Source organism: Trichophyton benhamiae (genome assembly GCF_000151125.1).
Source record: "Trichophyton benhamiae CBS 112371 chromosome Unknown Abenha-F-W-21b08.fp109, whole genome shotgun sequence".
In the NCBI taxonomy this organism is placed as follows: Eukaryota; Fungi; Ascomycota; class Eurotiomycetes; order Onygenales; family Arthrodermataceae; genus Trichophyton; species Trichophyton benhamiae.
The window spans coordinates 245,951-260,731 of NW_003315096.1; the positions used below are offsets into that span (position 1 = coordinate 245,951).

General features: G+C 51.3%; 7 protein-coding genes across 7 annotated transcripts; 4 read left to right on the top strand and 3 right to left on the bottom strand.

Annotated features, from left to right (window-relative positions):
• Positions 1-521: 521 nt before the first annotated feature.
• ARB_01195 (uncharacterized protein) lies at positions 522-3,849 on the bottom strand (the record flags this gene model as incomplete). The annotated part of the gene is made up of 7 exons (XM_003012536.1): positions 522-677; positions 742-2,649; positions 2,701-2,773; positions 2,840-2,872; positions 2,999-3,125; positions 3,185-3,731; positions 3,811-3,849. 7 exons carry the CDS (start codon positions 3,847-3,849, stop codon positions 522-524), a joined length of 2,883 nt encoding a protein of 960 aa, XP_003012582.1.
• Positions 3,850-4,195: 346 nt separating this feature from the next.
• Positions 4,196-5,451, top strand: ARB_01196 (uncharacterized protein; the record flags this gene model as incomplete). Its single annotated transcript, XM_003012537.1, has 2 exons — positions 4,196-4,282; positions 4,336-5,451. The coding sequence occupies 2 exons, from the start codon at positions 4,196-4,198 to the stop codon at positions 5,449-5,451; spliced, it is 1,203 nt and encodes a 400-aa protein (XP_003012583.1).
• Positions 5,452-5,516: 65 nt separating this feature from the next.
• On the bottom strand, positions 5,517-5,900 carry ARB_01197 (peptidyl-tRNA hydrolase domain protein; the record flags this gene model as incomplete). Its single annotated transcript, XM_003012538.1, has 1 exon — positions 5,517-5,900. One exon carries the CDS (start codon positions 5,898-5,900, stop codon positions 5,517-5,519), a length of 384 nt encoding a protein of 127 aa, XP_003012584.1.
• An 825-nt stretch (positions 5,901-6,725) lies between these two features.
• On the top strand, positions 6,726-9,741 carry ARB_01198 (RNA-binding protein (Nab3), putative; the record flags this gene model as incomplete). Its single annotated transcript, XM_003012539.1, has 4 exons — positions 6,726-8,076; positions 8,126-8,305; positions 8,464-9,105; positions 9,173-9,741. The coding sequence occupies 4 exons, from the start codon at positions 6,726-6,728 to the stop codon at positions 9,739-9,741; spliced, it is 2,742 nt and encodes a 913-aa protein (XP_003012585.1).
• A 530-nt stretch (positions 9,742-10,271) lies between these two features.
• ARB_01199 (uncharacterized protein) lies at positions 10,272-10,668 on the bottom strand (the record flags this gene model as incomplete). Its single annotated transcript, XM_003012540.1, has 2 exons — positions 10,272-10,382; positions 10,441-10,668. The coding sequence occupies 2 exons, from the start codon at positions 10,666-10,668 to the stop codon at positions 10,272-10,274; spliced, it is 339 nt and encodes a 112-aa protein (XP_003012586.1).
• Positions 10,669-11,003: 335 nt separating this feature from the next.
• Positions 11,004-11,708, top strand: ARB_01200 (uncharacterized protein; the record flags this gene model as incomplete). The annotated part of the gene is made up of 2 exons (XM_003012541.1): positions 11,004-11,248; positions 11,309-11,708. The coding sequence occupies 2 exons, from the start codon at positions 11,004-11,006 to the stop codon at positions 11,706-11,708; spliced, it is 645 nt and encodes a 214-aa protein (XP_003012587.1).
• Positions 11,709-12,852: 1,144 nt separating this feature from the next.
• Positions 12,853-14,292, top strand: ARB_01201 (uncharacterized protein; the record flags this gene model as incomplete). Its single annotated transcript, XM_003012542.1, has 1 exon — positions 12,853-14,292. The coding sequence occupies one exon, from the start codon at positions 12,853-12,855 to the stop codon at positions 14,290-14,292; it is 1,440 nt and encodes a 479-aa protein (XP_003012588.1).
• Positions 14,293-14,781: the final 489 nt, after the last annotated feature.

Genomic DNA, 14,781 nt, shown 5'->3' on the forward strand with positions numbered 1-14,781 from the left:
CAGGCTTCTTCCCGTACCCTTTATATACTTCCCCTGGCAAAAGAGGGGTCCAAATGGCCCAGGATCTGGCTGTCTCTTCTGCCTACCTAGCTGGCACTTCCAAGTTCACCTTCGATCTTTCCGCCAGCAAAGAAGCTGCTATGACGTAGCACTTTTCGCCTGAAGTCTGATTCACGTGACTGGATTTCTTGCATGGGATGTAGCCACAAGAACCAGGTTTATCACAAAGCTACTGGAGATATCTAGACGGGATGTCATCGACCTCGCTGGATGCTATGCTCCATTCAAGGGGTTGGTATGGAGGTGTACTGAGTACATTCATTCAGCTAGCAGACTCAATTGAAAAGGGAACGGCTCCGTCCCTGACGCTGACAGAATGAAGAGAAGTAAAAAGGGGCCGCATTAGCATATTACGTATCTGCATGTTGTAGCAGCAAGGATCAAGCCTCATTGTAGCTGATAGGCAAGGTTTAATATTATAACAATTGTACAAATGGAGAATGAGACGGCAGAGGAGCATCCTAGTTGTAATATCGTGGTTCGTCGAACACATGATATCTGTGGCCGCGAACTCCCTCTCCTCGGAACATAGCTGGGAACCTCATGCCGACTGGCACTTGGTCTTCCGAGATGCGTTCTCCCTTGCCTTCTGGTTGGCCAACGGCAAATTTACCAACCTGTGACATCATTAGTTAGCTTGAGCTATGTAATTAAGTTCAGAAATTGTTGATCATTTCTTACCTGTAGCTCGGTGTCTGTGATGGTTCCTCTGCTGACACGAGCATATCCGATCTTGCGGATGTTCTTGTACAGGATATATTCACACCAACGGTCCCAGTCGGTCGGGTCGATATCTTTCATTCCACTTTGTTCGCTTACATACGTGTTGTAGTTACCTTCGAGCGGCTTGGTGACTAGATAACTGAGCAGTATCATGGGGCGATTGGAGGAGCCCATGAGCTTCGACAGGTACTCTGATTGCAACCTTCGGTCCTCGGGGTCTTCCTCCTGTCCGGAATGGAAGACAACAACGTCGACCTGTTCGCCGTACATATCGAGTGTAGCGTGGATAGCAGGCGCGAGTTCACCGACGGGCGATGGAAGGAGATGATGAGTGGAGTTGAGGATAGGGAACTTCGAGAGCAGAGCACATCCCCAGGTATGCTTGTTGGGGCCGGGGCCGTAATCGACGTACATACCGAGATCTTCAGCGAGGAATTGAGTGGTATCTCGGTTACCCATGATAATTCTTTGGAGGTCGGACTCGAGCAGCCCCACGACGTCGAGCTCTAGCTCCTTAATTGCATCGCGCATACGTCTCTCTGATGACCACATGTCGTTGTCCAAAGAGAAGTGCACCGTCCAAATACCAGCAGTCATAACCTTCTCGTCCTTGTGGTAGGGGGTATAGTCGTTGGTGGGGAATCGCATGAATCCAACAGCGAATGAGAAGATCTGAAGAGCACCGAGCACATAGAAATAGTAGGTGCGTTGCTTACGAGCGTTTACAACTGGTTTTCTATATTTCGCTGAAGAGGTGGTCTGGGAGACAGAAGACGAAAACACGCCGGCTCCTATCAGGAGCATCATTGATGTCATGACCCAGTCGGTACGTTCACGTACGAGCGGTCCACCAGGAACGAAGGCGTAGGCAACAATCCAGACATGGAAGAGGACCATGAAGTTGTAGACAAAGAAACCAAGTCCAAAGACGGTCGCAGGTGAGTGTTTTACACCAGAGCTGATGAGGACGGGAGCAACAGCCATGACATAGACTGCAAGTATGAGACCGCCGTAGAATCCCAGCCAGTGACTGTTGCCTGTCAAGAGGGCGGCACCAACGGATCCAAGACCAAAGGCAGTCCAGCTTCCAGCCAGACGGGGGTATGTCACTCCTAGGTAAACACCGGCAGCCATGGCAAGCAGGGTAAGTGATCCATGCGGTACAGCAATCGGACCGCGGACGGGGAACCCTTCCCATACCCAGAGGATCATGGTGCTAGAGTCGGAGAGAAGGGAGTGCATAGCGAAGGTAAGTCCACCAAAGCCGAGAGCAGAAAGGATGGAAGAGCCCTTGCGACCGTTAGACGAGGTCATGTAGTCTCCTGACACATAGTTTCTGCGAGATGGTCGAAGCATGGCGATTAAAGCTAGAACGAGGACAGTCTTGTTCCATCCACCGTTCTTTTCGTTAACAATGGGCCAAGCCGGGTTGTTGGTATGGCAAGCGTATTTCATCAAGCTCGAAGCAAGCAGTCCAACGGTCCATGCAGTCACTCTGGTTTCAAGACGACCAGGCTGGCTTCGTTCTCCGTAGAAGATGGCAGCCCAAGTCAAGCATCCCATTGCAACGGAGAAACCAACCAAGAAGAGTCGGTATGACGGGTATTGAACCTGGTAGGCAAGCAGACCAGAAAGAGACAACAGATGGAGAAGCTTGACGTTGCGCACGGCAAAGGAGCGGAATCCTGGCATGGCTAGGAGGAGAGGCGAGATGCTAACCATGACAAAGGCTTCGTATCCAGATATACCCATGTTCCATAAGGGAAAGTCTAGATAAGGTGTCAGTTCAAATCCACGAATGATAGTGATTATAAACTTACACCAGACGACAACTCCAAGAGAGGTCAAGGTAGACCAGAAGACGAACTATATAGACGTCAGATATGGTATGGAGGACGAATTGACAGAGCTGCTTACTCCATTGTAGATATCGGCAGCGGCATCAAAGATCTCAATAAGGAAGAAGCGCTCGCCCAGAGGAACACCATGTCTAATAAGATATTAGCATCTTGACTAGAGGATAGAGAAGGGCCAAGGTAAAAAGGATGGATCATACTCTTTTTCGATAGCAGCGTCGGATTTACTCGTTCTGCAGTAAATAGTTCATGACCTTAGAAAAAACAAGAACACACATATCCAAATAGCCGTAAACATGGGCGTGGGACATAACATATAGTACAACTAAAAAGTCTACTTTGGAAGCCGCCTGACGTACCCTCTGCTAATCCCTTTAATGTCTTTCACTGTAATCTCGAAACCTTCAAAATCAAGAGCAGTAACAGCATCAAAAGCAACGTCGAATAGAATCAGGGCCCATTCGAAAAAGGCATAAGTTGTGTACGCTAGAAGTAGTTAGCAATGTGTCATGAAACTAACTCATTAGAGTGATTGTAGAACTCACCTCCGGGAATTTTGTGCACCTTGTGCTGGATAAAGAAGTAGACCAGAGGTACAAGAGTTCCAAAGAACAGCCCAGCAAACATCCTTCGGTACTTAAGAGCTCGAGGATTTGGAGGGCTTAGGGCAAGACAGCCGAGCGTCCAGGGCAGTGTAGCCACTAAGTACGCGATCATGAAGATATCATGCCATCCATGGTCATCCGTCGACGTCACATACGTCCATCCTCCGCAGGTTAATGTCCTGAAGATGCCTACGCCCAGCACAGCCTTGGGCAGTACCGAGTTCGGCCTCGCGGTGAGTATGTACCAGAGGAATACGAGCGCGAATCGAGGGCCGGAGGTAATAGCAATGAAGATCTGGAAGACTGAACGTTCCGGGTACCGGTCGCCTATGGTTGCTGAGACGGATGGGAACCATTCATCGGGGTATCCATAGTGTTCGTTCTGGACTATTTTGTGGTAGTGAAGCCAGATGCCGACAACAAGAGCGCCTAGGAACGCAGCGTATCCGACAACAGTGTGTGACCATGATATCCATTTCCCGTTAAACTATAGCAGCCGTTTAGTTAGGACCTGATACTGAGGCAATGAAGATCTGCCGAGGGTACAGCTGGGGGGTGAAACGAACAGAAAAGACCGTGTCCCCGTCCTTGAACTTGGGGGCCATGGTCAAGGTGGTTTAGAGAGCTATAAGCGAGCGACGCGCAGGGAAGAAAGACATCAACACGTATTAATTAAAAGGAGATCAATAAGAAGAGAATGCATCAAAACGAAGGAAAGAAGCGAAAGAGTCTGCTCCGGCTGGCGTCTCGTGAAGTTGCCGCGGCCCCTGAGGAGGATTTTGACGCGGAAGCGAGCGTCGGCGCTTATTAACTTTGATCCGCTAAAAAAAGATAAACGGATGGAAAGATAAAAAGAAGATTGATATCAAAAAGAAAATAACACCGGTAGAAGGAAAAAAGAGACTTAGACGAGGTTGAGGCTACCAAGGGAGTGCTGAGTCTGTGGTCGAGATGTCTGCGAGCGACAAGGCTCGCTATTACCTGGAGCAACTTGTCCCTGAGCTCCGTGAATTCAAGAAGAAGAAGATCTTTACTGAGGTAGGTACACTACGGGCGGAACATTGGATGAAGGGCTACTAATAAAGATGTAGGAAGAAATAAGTTCTATAACGAAGAAGAGATCCGACTTTGAACACAGGATAAATGCCCGCGGCCCCTCGCCGGCAGACTACGCCCGGTATGCGGAGTACGAGATGAACCTGGATGCCCTGCGCAAGAAGCGGATCAAGCGACTAGGTGTCAAGGCGCCGATGCACACGGGACAGCGGCGAGTCTTCTTCATCCTCGATCGGGCGACAAGGAAGTTCCATGGTGACGTGAGCTTGTGGCAGCAGTATATCGACTATGCTCGCAAGCAAAAGGCGTATAAGAAGTTGGCCCAAATATTCACAAATGCACTACGGCTGCACCCGCGAGAGGTGGATTTATGGATCTATGCTGCTCAGCACTCGCTGCAAGACCATGGGGATATGATGCAAGCGAGGGGGTATATGCAGAGAGGATTACGGTTCTGTCAGTCTTCTCGACAGTTGTGGCTTCAGTATGCGAAACTGGAGATGATCTATATAGCAAAGATAGGTGCACGGCAGCGGATACTGGGACTGGATAAAGTGGAGGAGAGAGATGGTATTGATGAACAAAATGATGATGAGGGTGCGGATATGATGATGCTACCTCGCTTGACGGGGGAGGATATCAACCCTACACTTGAAGGAGACGAGCCAGACCAGAAGTCACTAGAGACACTCAATGCTACTCCAGCGCTGTCAGGAGCCATCCCTATTGCCGTGTTTGACGCGGCCATGAACCAGTTTGACAACGACGCCGGGTTTGCATACGACTTTTACCACATGCTGCTTGAGTTCGAAGAATGTGCCTGTCTGAGACGAGTGCTCGGCCACGTCGTTGACTCGCTCATAACAGCCCATCCGGCCAACGCCAAAGCCCAGGAGTGCCATATCAGGTACCCGGTAGCAGGCATAAATCCCTGTTCTCCCGAGTTTCCACGAGCATTCTCACTCTCTCTCGGACGGCTGAAGAAGCACATGAAAGATGACAATCCCGTCCTCGCCCAGCTTGCGCCGCCTGTTACCTCCTGGCTTCAGCGTCTGCTCGAAACCGAGAACCTCGACCCAGCGCTACAGAAGGTGATACAGGTGACGTTGAAGAGTGTAAGTCGGCAGATGGAGAGTTGCAGGATATCATAGACACAGCAGAGCCACCACCAGCATCAGTTCAGAAAAAAATGAGATACCACTTTTGTAATGTCAATTCACTCGTCTGATCTGCCTTTTCTGCTGCTCTTCTTGTTGCTGTGTGCCTTTTTCATCCGTATCCTCGCCTCATTTGCGGCTTTCTGTCTGTAATATCTGTTAGCCGTAGTCTTTTTGATAACCTTCGTAGTCTTCTCGGTATCAACAACGCACAACTTCTGGACCTTCTTTTTCTGCTCAGGCGAGGTTTCCCCGGGCACAGCAGCCCTTCCGGCCTCTGCTATCATACTAGTCAGCTTGTCGAAGCAGGCATTGAGGTTCTGCGACTGTTTGCGGCTCTCATCCGCCTGTATGACCAGTGCCTGCGAGTTCTCTGCGTAGTATCGAGACGATCGGATAGAGGGATGTAGTATCTTCGGCACCAGGGGTAGCAAGGCACTCATCGGCACTTTAATCGTCGCTTTCGAGTTGACTCTGCGCCGTGTTGGTTAGCATCTCAGTGCGAGTCCATATCTGCTAGCTGCGGGCGGGAGCCTTACTTGTTCACATTCTGGCCTCCAGGCCCGCTGGACCGGCTGAATGAAACCGCGCAGATGCTCCTGGGAATCGTCTCGACCGTCAACTGTGCCAGCCATGTCCTCGCGGCCCTGAGCTCGTCGTCGCTGGCCGTGTGAGCCCTGCGCAGGCTCGCTGCAGCCGCCCGCCGACCTCTCCAGGCCGTCTTCCACAGCTTGACCAGCATCGCAACCTCAAATCGACTTCTGGCCAACCGTCGCCGCCAACGCTGTGCCTCCAAACCACTGCCTCGACCTCTCTCAGGGCACTCTGGCGTCGCCCTGCCCACCGTCTAGACCGTGCTTAGTAACTAGCTAGTGAGCTCTCAAGCTCCCGCCCGTTCTCGAAGGATCTTCATTGGTCGCCGGCAAGGTCGAAGCTCCAAGGAAGCGCGCAGGGAAGAAACATCGGCTTTTCTCTCCTGCTGGCCCGGCGACGCTCTTCCGCACACACGAACGCAACTTGCATCTCAGCCATGCCTGCCAGAGGCTTCGTGCTCGAGGCGCTATCGGATCCTCTCGTCCAGACGTGCGCCCTCGATGGTTTATAGGTGGCGTTCGAGCCGCCTTCCTCGCTCTTAACGGTGGTCACAACACCCACGCACACACAAAACACACTCGAAGCGGGCGACGCAGAGACAGGAAGCTAGGACAGGGACGAAGACAAAGAACAAGAACAGGATTGATAGATGAAAGGAGAGCCTGCTGTTTCAGATGGCCTCAGATCCGCCCGAAGAGGCGCTGCACTTCCGGGGCAAGACGCTGACGCCCGAGAGCCCGCGGCCGCTGCATATCGCGGAACCGTCGAATATACCCCTCCTGCAGAACCAGATGGACGCCTCCTACCATGATACCTCCGCCCTCGAGACCGTCCCGGAGGTCAAGGAGCACACTTTGAATCCAGTGCTTGTTGAGCAGGGCCTCCAGCGGCCGGCGGTGGGCGACCAGATGCAGATGGTGGACCAGACATACGCGATGCTGCAGAGCGGGCTGGAGCAGATGAACGCGAGTGCTGCTGGCAGTGTTTCTGGAATAACAGGTAGTCTCCCTGGATCTAATGCAAAGACGGAGAGCATGCTATCAGAGAATGAATCGATACTCGCTTCTACTACTCGAGACGAGGTTTTGACGAATTCACTTTCATCTTCAGTGCCTCATACAAATCCTACCGCTGAGCCAGACCTGCAGCACCATCAAACCCACCCTGATACCGCTGCCCATACCCATATGGTGGGAACGGTAGAGAATAATAGCATTACAACCGCCCATCTAGCTCCTCCATACCCAGCTACTCAGGGCGTTGCTCCTCTATATGGTGCTTACCAGCAACAGCAGCAACCTTCGCCAGTGCGGTCTACTCCTGCTACTGGTTACCCCTTCGCTTCGGCTCAGAACCCAGGTGATGTGAACTCCGATATCTCTCAGTCTTCTCTTCTCAATACGGCTGCTGCCTATCAGAACATGCTTGTTAGCAATGTACCCTCGTCTGCATCATATATAACTACTGCTGTCACTACCGCTGCTGCTGCTGCTGCTACCACTACTACTATGCCCACATCTGCAGCCCATGCTACAGAGCCCATCAGCCAGCCAGATCATACCCTCAGTGACATTGCCGTTTCCAACATGCCCATATCTTATGCATCCACTTATCCTTCTCGCCCACTTGCTACTGCCCATGAAAGTGAGCCCATACAAACAAGTCACCTTGACACAAGCCCTGACACCTCCCCATCTAAAGAAACCCTTCAAAGTGATAAACGTAATAATCTGCCCCAACGTTCAGCTGCCATGGATGCATCTGCAAGCCTATCTTCATCCCTTTCTAGCCCTGAGGTACTGCAGCAAGTACCACCGAAGTCTCATACAAGGAAAGTATCCAATACTTCACGGAAACGTGACAGTTATGATGAGAATATAGAGTCTACAAAGGGTGACCCACAAGAAGATACCCCCTGGGGACCTGATATCCAGAAAAAGTATGATGACTTCCTCCGTGATGAACGTATATATGTTACCGAGGCGCATTGGGATAGGTTTCCTGCCGGCTCCCGTCTGTTTATTGGTACGTATCAGTACGCTCTTTTCTGAAACGTAAACACTAACGAGCGTAGGCAACCTACCAACTGAACGAGTAACTAAGCGTGATCTTTTTCATATATTCCATATGCATGGAAAGCTGGCTCAGATATCAATCAAACAAGCCTATGGCTTCATTCAGTTCCTCGAACCTGACTCGTGCCGCAAAGCACTACAGGCTCAGCAAGGTTCTACAATAAGAGGCCGAAAGATCCGTATGTTCACTTCACATTCATTGCCTTTGTTCCTGTATTAACATTCAGTCAGACCTAGAAATATCCAAGCCTCAACGTGGTGCTCGCAACTCTGGTCCAACGGAGAACAGCGGACGTAAGCAGAGAAGGTCAAGATCGCCAGAGTACGAAAGGAACAGGGAACCGCCACCTCGAGGTGGCCGTTCAGCTACGGACCGATATGATAGGGGTCCCGGAAGACTGGCAATCAGCGATTTCAGAGAAAAGGACCCACACCGGTACCGTGATAGAAGTTCACGATCTCCTTCACCCAGAGGCCCACGCCGAGACTCGTATCACTCCCGAGAACGCAGTTTTGATAGATATGATCCTCGAGAGAGGCGGCGGTCGAGGTCACGATCACCTCGGCCTCGAAATGCACGCTACCGCAGCCCTAGTCCAAGGGACAAAGGGTATGACAGCGAATCTGACCTGCCAATTCCAAGGAGAGATCCGCGTAACGTCCCGGAGGTCCAGGTTATTGTTCTGGAAAATGCAGACAAGTTGGTCTACCCCCTTTACTCAGGTCTTTACATGCCAACGCGCTAACCGGTTTACCAGTGAGTTTGTGTATCGAGTTGAGAACGCTTTCAGGGATCGTGGCCTTAGATGTGATGTTTTAATTCTAAGTCCTCGAATTCGATTGTCTGCTGTTGTTCGACGACAAGTAATGGAGGGTGTTCTTGCCATCGTTCGCATCTCTCGAGCGAATCAGTACTCGGGAAAGATACCGTTGCAGATATTTGACCGATCTGGTGGGATGGACAACGTACGGTTTAATGGTGAGTTACACATACTTTGTGCCCCCTTGTTCACTGTTACCCATAGATACTGATCACAATTATATAGAATACTCTGAACTTGATCCCAGCCTCGCTGCTGAAGTCGTTGTTCATGCACGTAATTCCCAGAAACCAAATCCGATACAGCTGCAGCCGCCACTTCTACCTGCCGTATTGCCTCCTCAGCCCATACCGCAACCAGTACCAGCACAGTCGGATCAAGCTGCAATTGCCAACCTTCTATCAAACCTCGACAGTTCCACCCTTCATACGCTACTTAGTTCCCTGAACCAGCAGCAACAGTTGCAAGCACAGCAAGCACAACAGCAAAACCGCCAGTTCCACTCTCTGCCAGTACCTGTCACCGCACCACCGCTAAATTCGACCAATCTCGCGGCACTCTTGGGTAACTTGACACGTCCGGGCAATGCCAACCCACCGTCCGTTCCAACCACAACTGCTCCAGGCACACATTTTGTGCCTCCTCCTCCTAATCCAATCCCACATCCCAACACAAACTTAGCTTCGCTTCTGCCAAAGGGCCCTAATCCAGGACAGAACGGCCCACTCCCCCAACCACAAGCCAATATGCAAGTTCAGCAGATCATGGAGCAGCTAATGAAATGGAAACAATAACGAACATTAATCCCATTCTCCGCCCAAGTGTTACTTTCTCTTCCTTCATCCGGGCATATACTTTTATGACACATGAGCGACATCTGATTTTGATTTCACTTTAACGAGTTCAGACTCTTCTTTTTTTGCATTTCTAGCGCAAGGTGATGGATGGAGAATAGGTTAAATTTGGGTTGCTATATATATATATATATATTCTCTTCATTTTATATGCACTATATTTTTTCCCCGTTAATAATATGCTCTAATTTGTTCATTTCTTGCTCTCGAGATGTTCAAGCTAATATTACATATATCTTACAGCCTTCTCTGGTGTCGTTGTCTACCGTTCCTTGTACGCAACCGGGAGGGATTCGATACCTGGATCCGTCATAACCCATATAGCTGGAAGTCTAGCATACGTCAGCGCAAGGTCCTCATGACCGAGACAGATTCACCAGCTACCAATGTCCAGGATAAACTCCGCCAAATTCCTAAATTCACCCTGCTATGTCCAATCTGTAAAGCGCAATCCCTCATGCAATGTAGGTTTATTTGGCGCCCTTCTGCGCCGCGGCACTCTCAACGTCTTCCCGTTTTATCCTCTGGATCGTCTGGTCTCTTCTGTGCTCCATTACTCGTTTCTCCTTGAAATATTTGGCCTAAAAGCAGACGTTAGCAAACACAAACATTCACTGTCCAACTCCGGCGACGACGTACCCATGTAGCCGAGCATGCGCTTTCAAACTCCTGTATTTCCTTAGAGCACTTTGACCGCGCGGCGCTATCCTCTTTGAGAGCATCTATGATATTATTGGCATCCAGACAGGCGAAGAACTTGTCTCTTCCTATCCAACATTGTTGGCGGGAGGTTCGGTCGGGAGCGATTGAGCCGCCGTCCGCGGCCTTCTTGGGCGCAGGCTCGGTAGATGATGAGAACCAGCCCATTGTCAGGAGTAACAGGGTGAGCCAGGAATCCAGAGAACCAATATATAAGACAGCTTGAATGAAATGGCGACCTTCTACCGCTTGCTCGCCGTTAATGCTAAGGAGCTAAAAAGTAAAGCTCAGTAACTAAATGCACCGTTCACGTGACTCTCCGTTGGCTCTGCTTCGCCAGCCGGAAAGAAACAAATCGAAAGACGGCGACTTGACATCCTCCCTGATGCACCAACGTCGTGGGACGGATGAAGTGAATTGTTGATATATCTGCTAGGCTGGGAGATGCGGCCTTTCAACCCTATACCTTAATAACCGAGTGTTGTTCGAGTTTTATACAATACATGCGGCGCCGTCGACTTCCAAGGGCTGGCGCTCTGGCAGACCTCCCTCCGTCGAAGATCATACGCAAGATCCTTGCGATACAGCTAGCTTACTATGCCTGCGCTACGATTTTGATCCTTTTTACTGCCCTGGTGGCTGGTACTGCATTTTCTCCTGACCTTATACTGAGCTGGAGGACTGTTCGAGGGGATACAACTGTCGGATGGACTCTGGGGTTCGTCTGGTTGTTGAACAGCTCCCTTGGGTATGTTTTATGATTATAGGGGTAAATGCTGGTGTGAGCTAACTATTTGGCTGTTTATAGAGCTATATTTCTCCTCTTGTTTGTGTCCCGGTCAAAACTGATACCTGACTTCGCCTTTACGCTACACTTCATTCATCTTACTATCACATCTTTTTATACACATTCTGTCCCTACGAATATGCTCTGGTGGGGACTACAGACTGCTAGTGCTACGCTCATGACATTCTTGGGCATGTGGGCGTGTCAGTGGAGAGAGCTACAGCCTATTGCCTTTGGAGGCCAAGCTGCGACTACCAGCACCAGGCAACAACAGCAGCAGCAGACTCCTGCCACAGACGCTGACATAGAGAGTGGCATCGATCTTGAAAACATGTCGAGGGGAAGAGGCAGAGGTCGAGACCGAGATGGCGGCGGAGATTACGTCGAGGTTCCTAGTAAGGAGGTTGAATCTACTGCATAAAGGGGATAATATACAAGTTTGGTACAGGTTCACGGCTCTGGTTACAGTTGTATTGCATATACCCCTTTTAATTTTCCTTCTCGGGCGGGAGTTTGGAAAACTGCATGGTGTTGGACATTCTTTATATCGTCTCTTTTTTACCCTTTACGTTGTCTGTGTTATCCTTTCTCCTTCTCTTCCTCCTTAATTCTTCTTTTATGAATTGTATGAATAGATATTGCACCCAATACCCATCCTATCCTCTGTCTTCCTCACTCAAACTCTCTAGACAAGACCGTCCTGCTTCGACCGCAGCTCCTCCAGACGCTCTTTGTACCCGTCGACCATGTCGGCTTTTCCCTCGAGTGCTTCCATCGCATCAAAAACAAAGTCCTGGCAGTTCCAGCTCGGTATGTCGCTGCGTATGGCCACTTTGGACCCCATATCAGTCACATCTGACTCCCTGGCATCGTCTGTCTCGCAGATTTAGTAGAGCTCGAGCAGGGGGTCTTGTCTTCACGGACGTCGGCGGTGCGTTGTTCATATCTGAAACGGCCTGAAGAGCCCACCGCGTTGAGAACCAGCTTGGTTGGGCCGTCAAGACACAAAGCCCAATGCTTGAAGAAGCATCCGTCGTCTAATATCGCCGTGTAGACCTTCATCGTATCTCTCCTGCACATCGTCTACTTCATCGTCGCCTTGCCCTCCGCAGCCCCAGTTCTACTGATTCTCCTTCTAGTGCTGTCTTCAACTTCATCGTTCGTCCCGCATGGCTCAAGCTAGAAAGACGTCATGTGACGCTCCCGCGGCCACAAAGTCGAGCAGCGGCGGCTTCAACGACTCCAACGTCACCTTGACAAGTCGAACACCCAGCCTGGACACGGAGAGAGAGTGGCCAGGCACGAAGAAGTAGTCTATCGTGATCGAAGAATGCTGATGCTGGCCAGGCTCTGCCTCTCTGGCTTCGTCTCGCTGCTAACGTGACCATTGGCGTCATAGAGGAGAGCGCCATAGTTAAACTCGGGTGGTTACCACTGCACCTGCAAGTATATTACCAACAACGCCCCGGACACCCTCCCCCCCTGTGAAGAACAGCTCTTATGCATGCCATTTCTAACGGTCTAGCAGCAGAAATCCTACAAGAGCCTACATATCCTTACACACTATGACCTCGTCTCCGTCGTACGTCGACTACGAGACTTTCCTGGACCCGTCGTTCTCGCCGACCTCGTTCGCCCAGACGCTGGTGGCAACCACCAACAACCCATCTGATACTCCGCTGGACCTCTCTACGCCGCTCTCTCGCGTGCTGTTCGACATCCAGGAAGTCGACAGCCACGTCCACACACTCACAACCAAGTCTGCTCTACCACTGCTACGGTATACGACGGACACCACTGCCTCAGGCCAACGTGTACTCCTGGCATTGGAGGCGCAGGTTCTGGCGCTGACGGAAGGCTATCAGCGTCTTGAGAAAGATGTGGTGCGTCGCTGGGAAGGGGCTGATGAAGTGCGCGGAGCAGCGGAGCGGTCCTGGGCGACTGTGAAGTTGGCCAGGGCCGTGTCAAGATGCCTGATGCTGGGCAGACAGCTGGAAGGACAGCTGGTGGAGATCAGTGGGCGTGATCGAGAGGACCACCGGGCGCTGGTAAGGGCGTCTCAGACGCTGTTGATGCTTAGACGGATGTTTGCGGACCACAGTAACGGTGGCGATGACGGGGAAGGCGAAGGGTACGGCGCTGCGCTGGAGCGGGTGAAGGTGGTGAGAACATTGAAGGCCGAACTGGTGAACCCAGCAGAGAACAGTGTCAAGGCACGCGCGCAGCAGATCGTCAGTCGGTTCTCGCTACCTACAGACGAGCAAGGGGTGGTTCTGCGGCCGGGCGCTGGTGGCACTGGCTCTACATATGCACAGCAGGAAGAGAATCGAGCACGACTGATATCAGCCATGACGGCTCTCTACCTACTCTCCCCTACTACTACCCAGACTATATCCGCGGCTAATTTCCAACCAGAACTGCTCCTTGTAACGTTAAAATCGTTCATCCATTCGTCCCTGACGGCCTCGCTGCAGGCCCTTCTTCGAGGACTCTCCCAGCTCCCGTCTCTAGAGCGAGCACTGTTAGAGGTCTCCAACCGTTGCCAGACGGTGGTAGTTCTAGAGAGGATACTCCAGGGTGCCAGACAGCCTGCGCATCCCTTCTACAACCGCGCCGCTAATGATCCATCATCGTCCACCTTGCCCACTTCTACTTCTGAGAAGAAAGAGAAGCATGTCAAGAACAACCTACTGTATCCATTGCTGCAGTACCTGGACACGACGTCTCTGCCAAGCTACTTCTGGCGCTGTCTTGCATCCGCGCTATCGCCGCGGGTAGGAGAGCTGCTAAACCGTGGCGGAGCGGCCGCTCGGGCCCTGCGAGGGAACCGAGAGAGGCTGCGGGATGAGATCCGGCAGTGCGTGTTACGTGGGAGCAGTGCCGGCAGCGCCAGCAGGGAGAGAGACAGAGACAGAGAGCAAGAAGCTGATGGTGGAGGACTTGTCGTGGGCAACTGGGAGAGAGAGGCGGCGGTGATGGTCGGCGCAGTCCTAGGGAATCGATAGGAGTCGGAGTAGTTGGTATATATCATTTTTTTCCCTGTCCTTTTTACCTTTAGTTGCATCCAGTGCAGGCGTTCGTTCTATCATATTCCTTGCATGATACTGTTACCTATCTCACCAACTAGTAGCGTAAGCGTGTGTGTGTGCGCGCTCTGTGTATGCAAGCCCTGTCATTTCTGTCAAACCACCTCCGCCAGGCGTCTACATCCACCCACTATCAGCAACCAACTATCTACAACAACGCCGACCACGGCGGGCCATAGTGCCAGGAGCCTGGTCCACCCCGGCCGGGTCCTGAATATGACATCTCTTCTGCTTCCTTTTTTTTCCTACTCTTTCTTCGTATTCTCTCTGTTGTGTGGTACAGACAGCAACAGACAGTAGCAGACATACGACAACACCACCAGCATCAACCATTAAACCAGCCGCAGAACCAAAGTCCAAACTGTCTGACCAGCAGAGAGAGGTACCCGGGTAACATCTTGAGAGGCG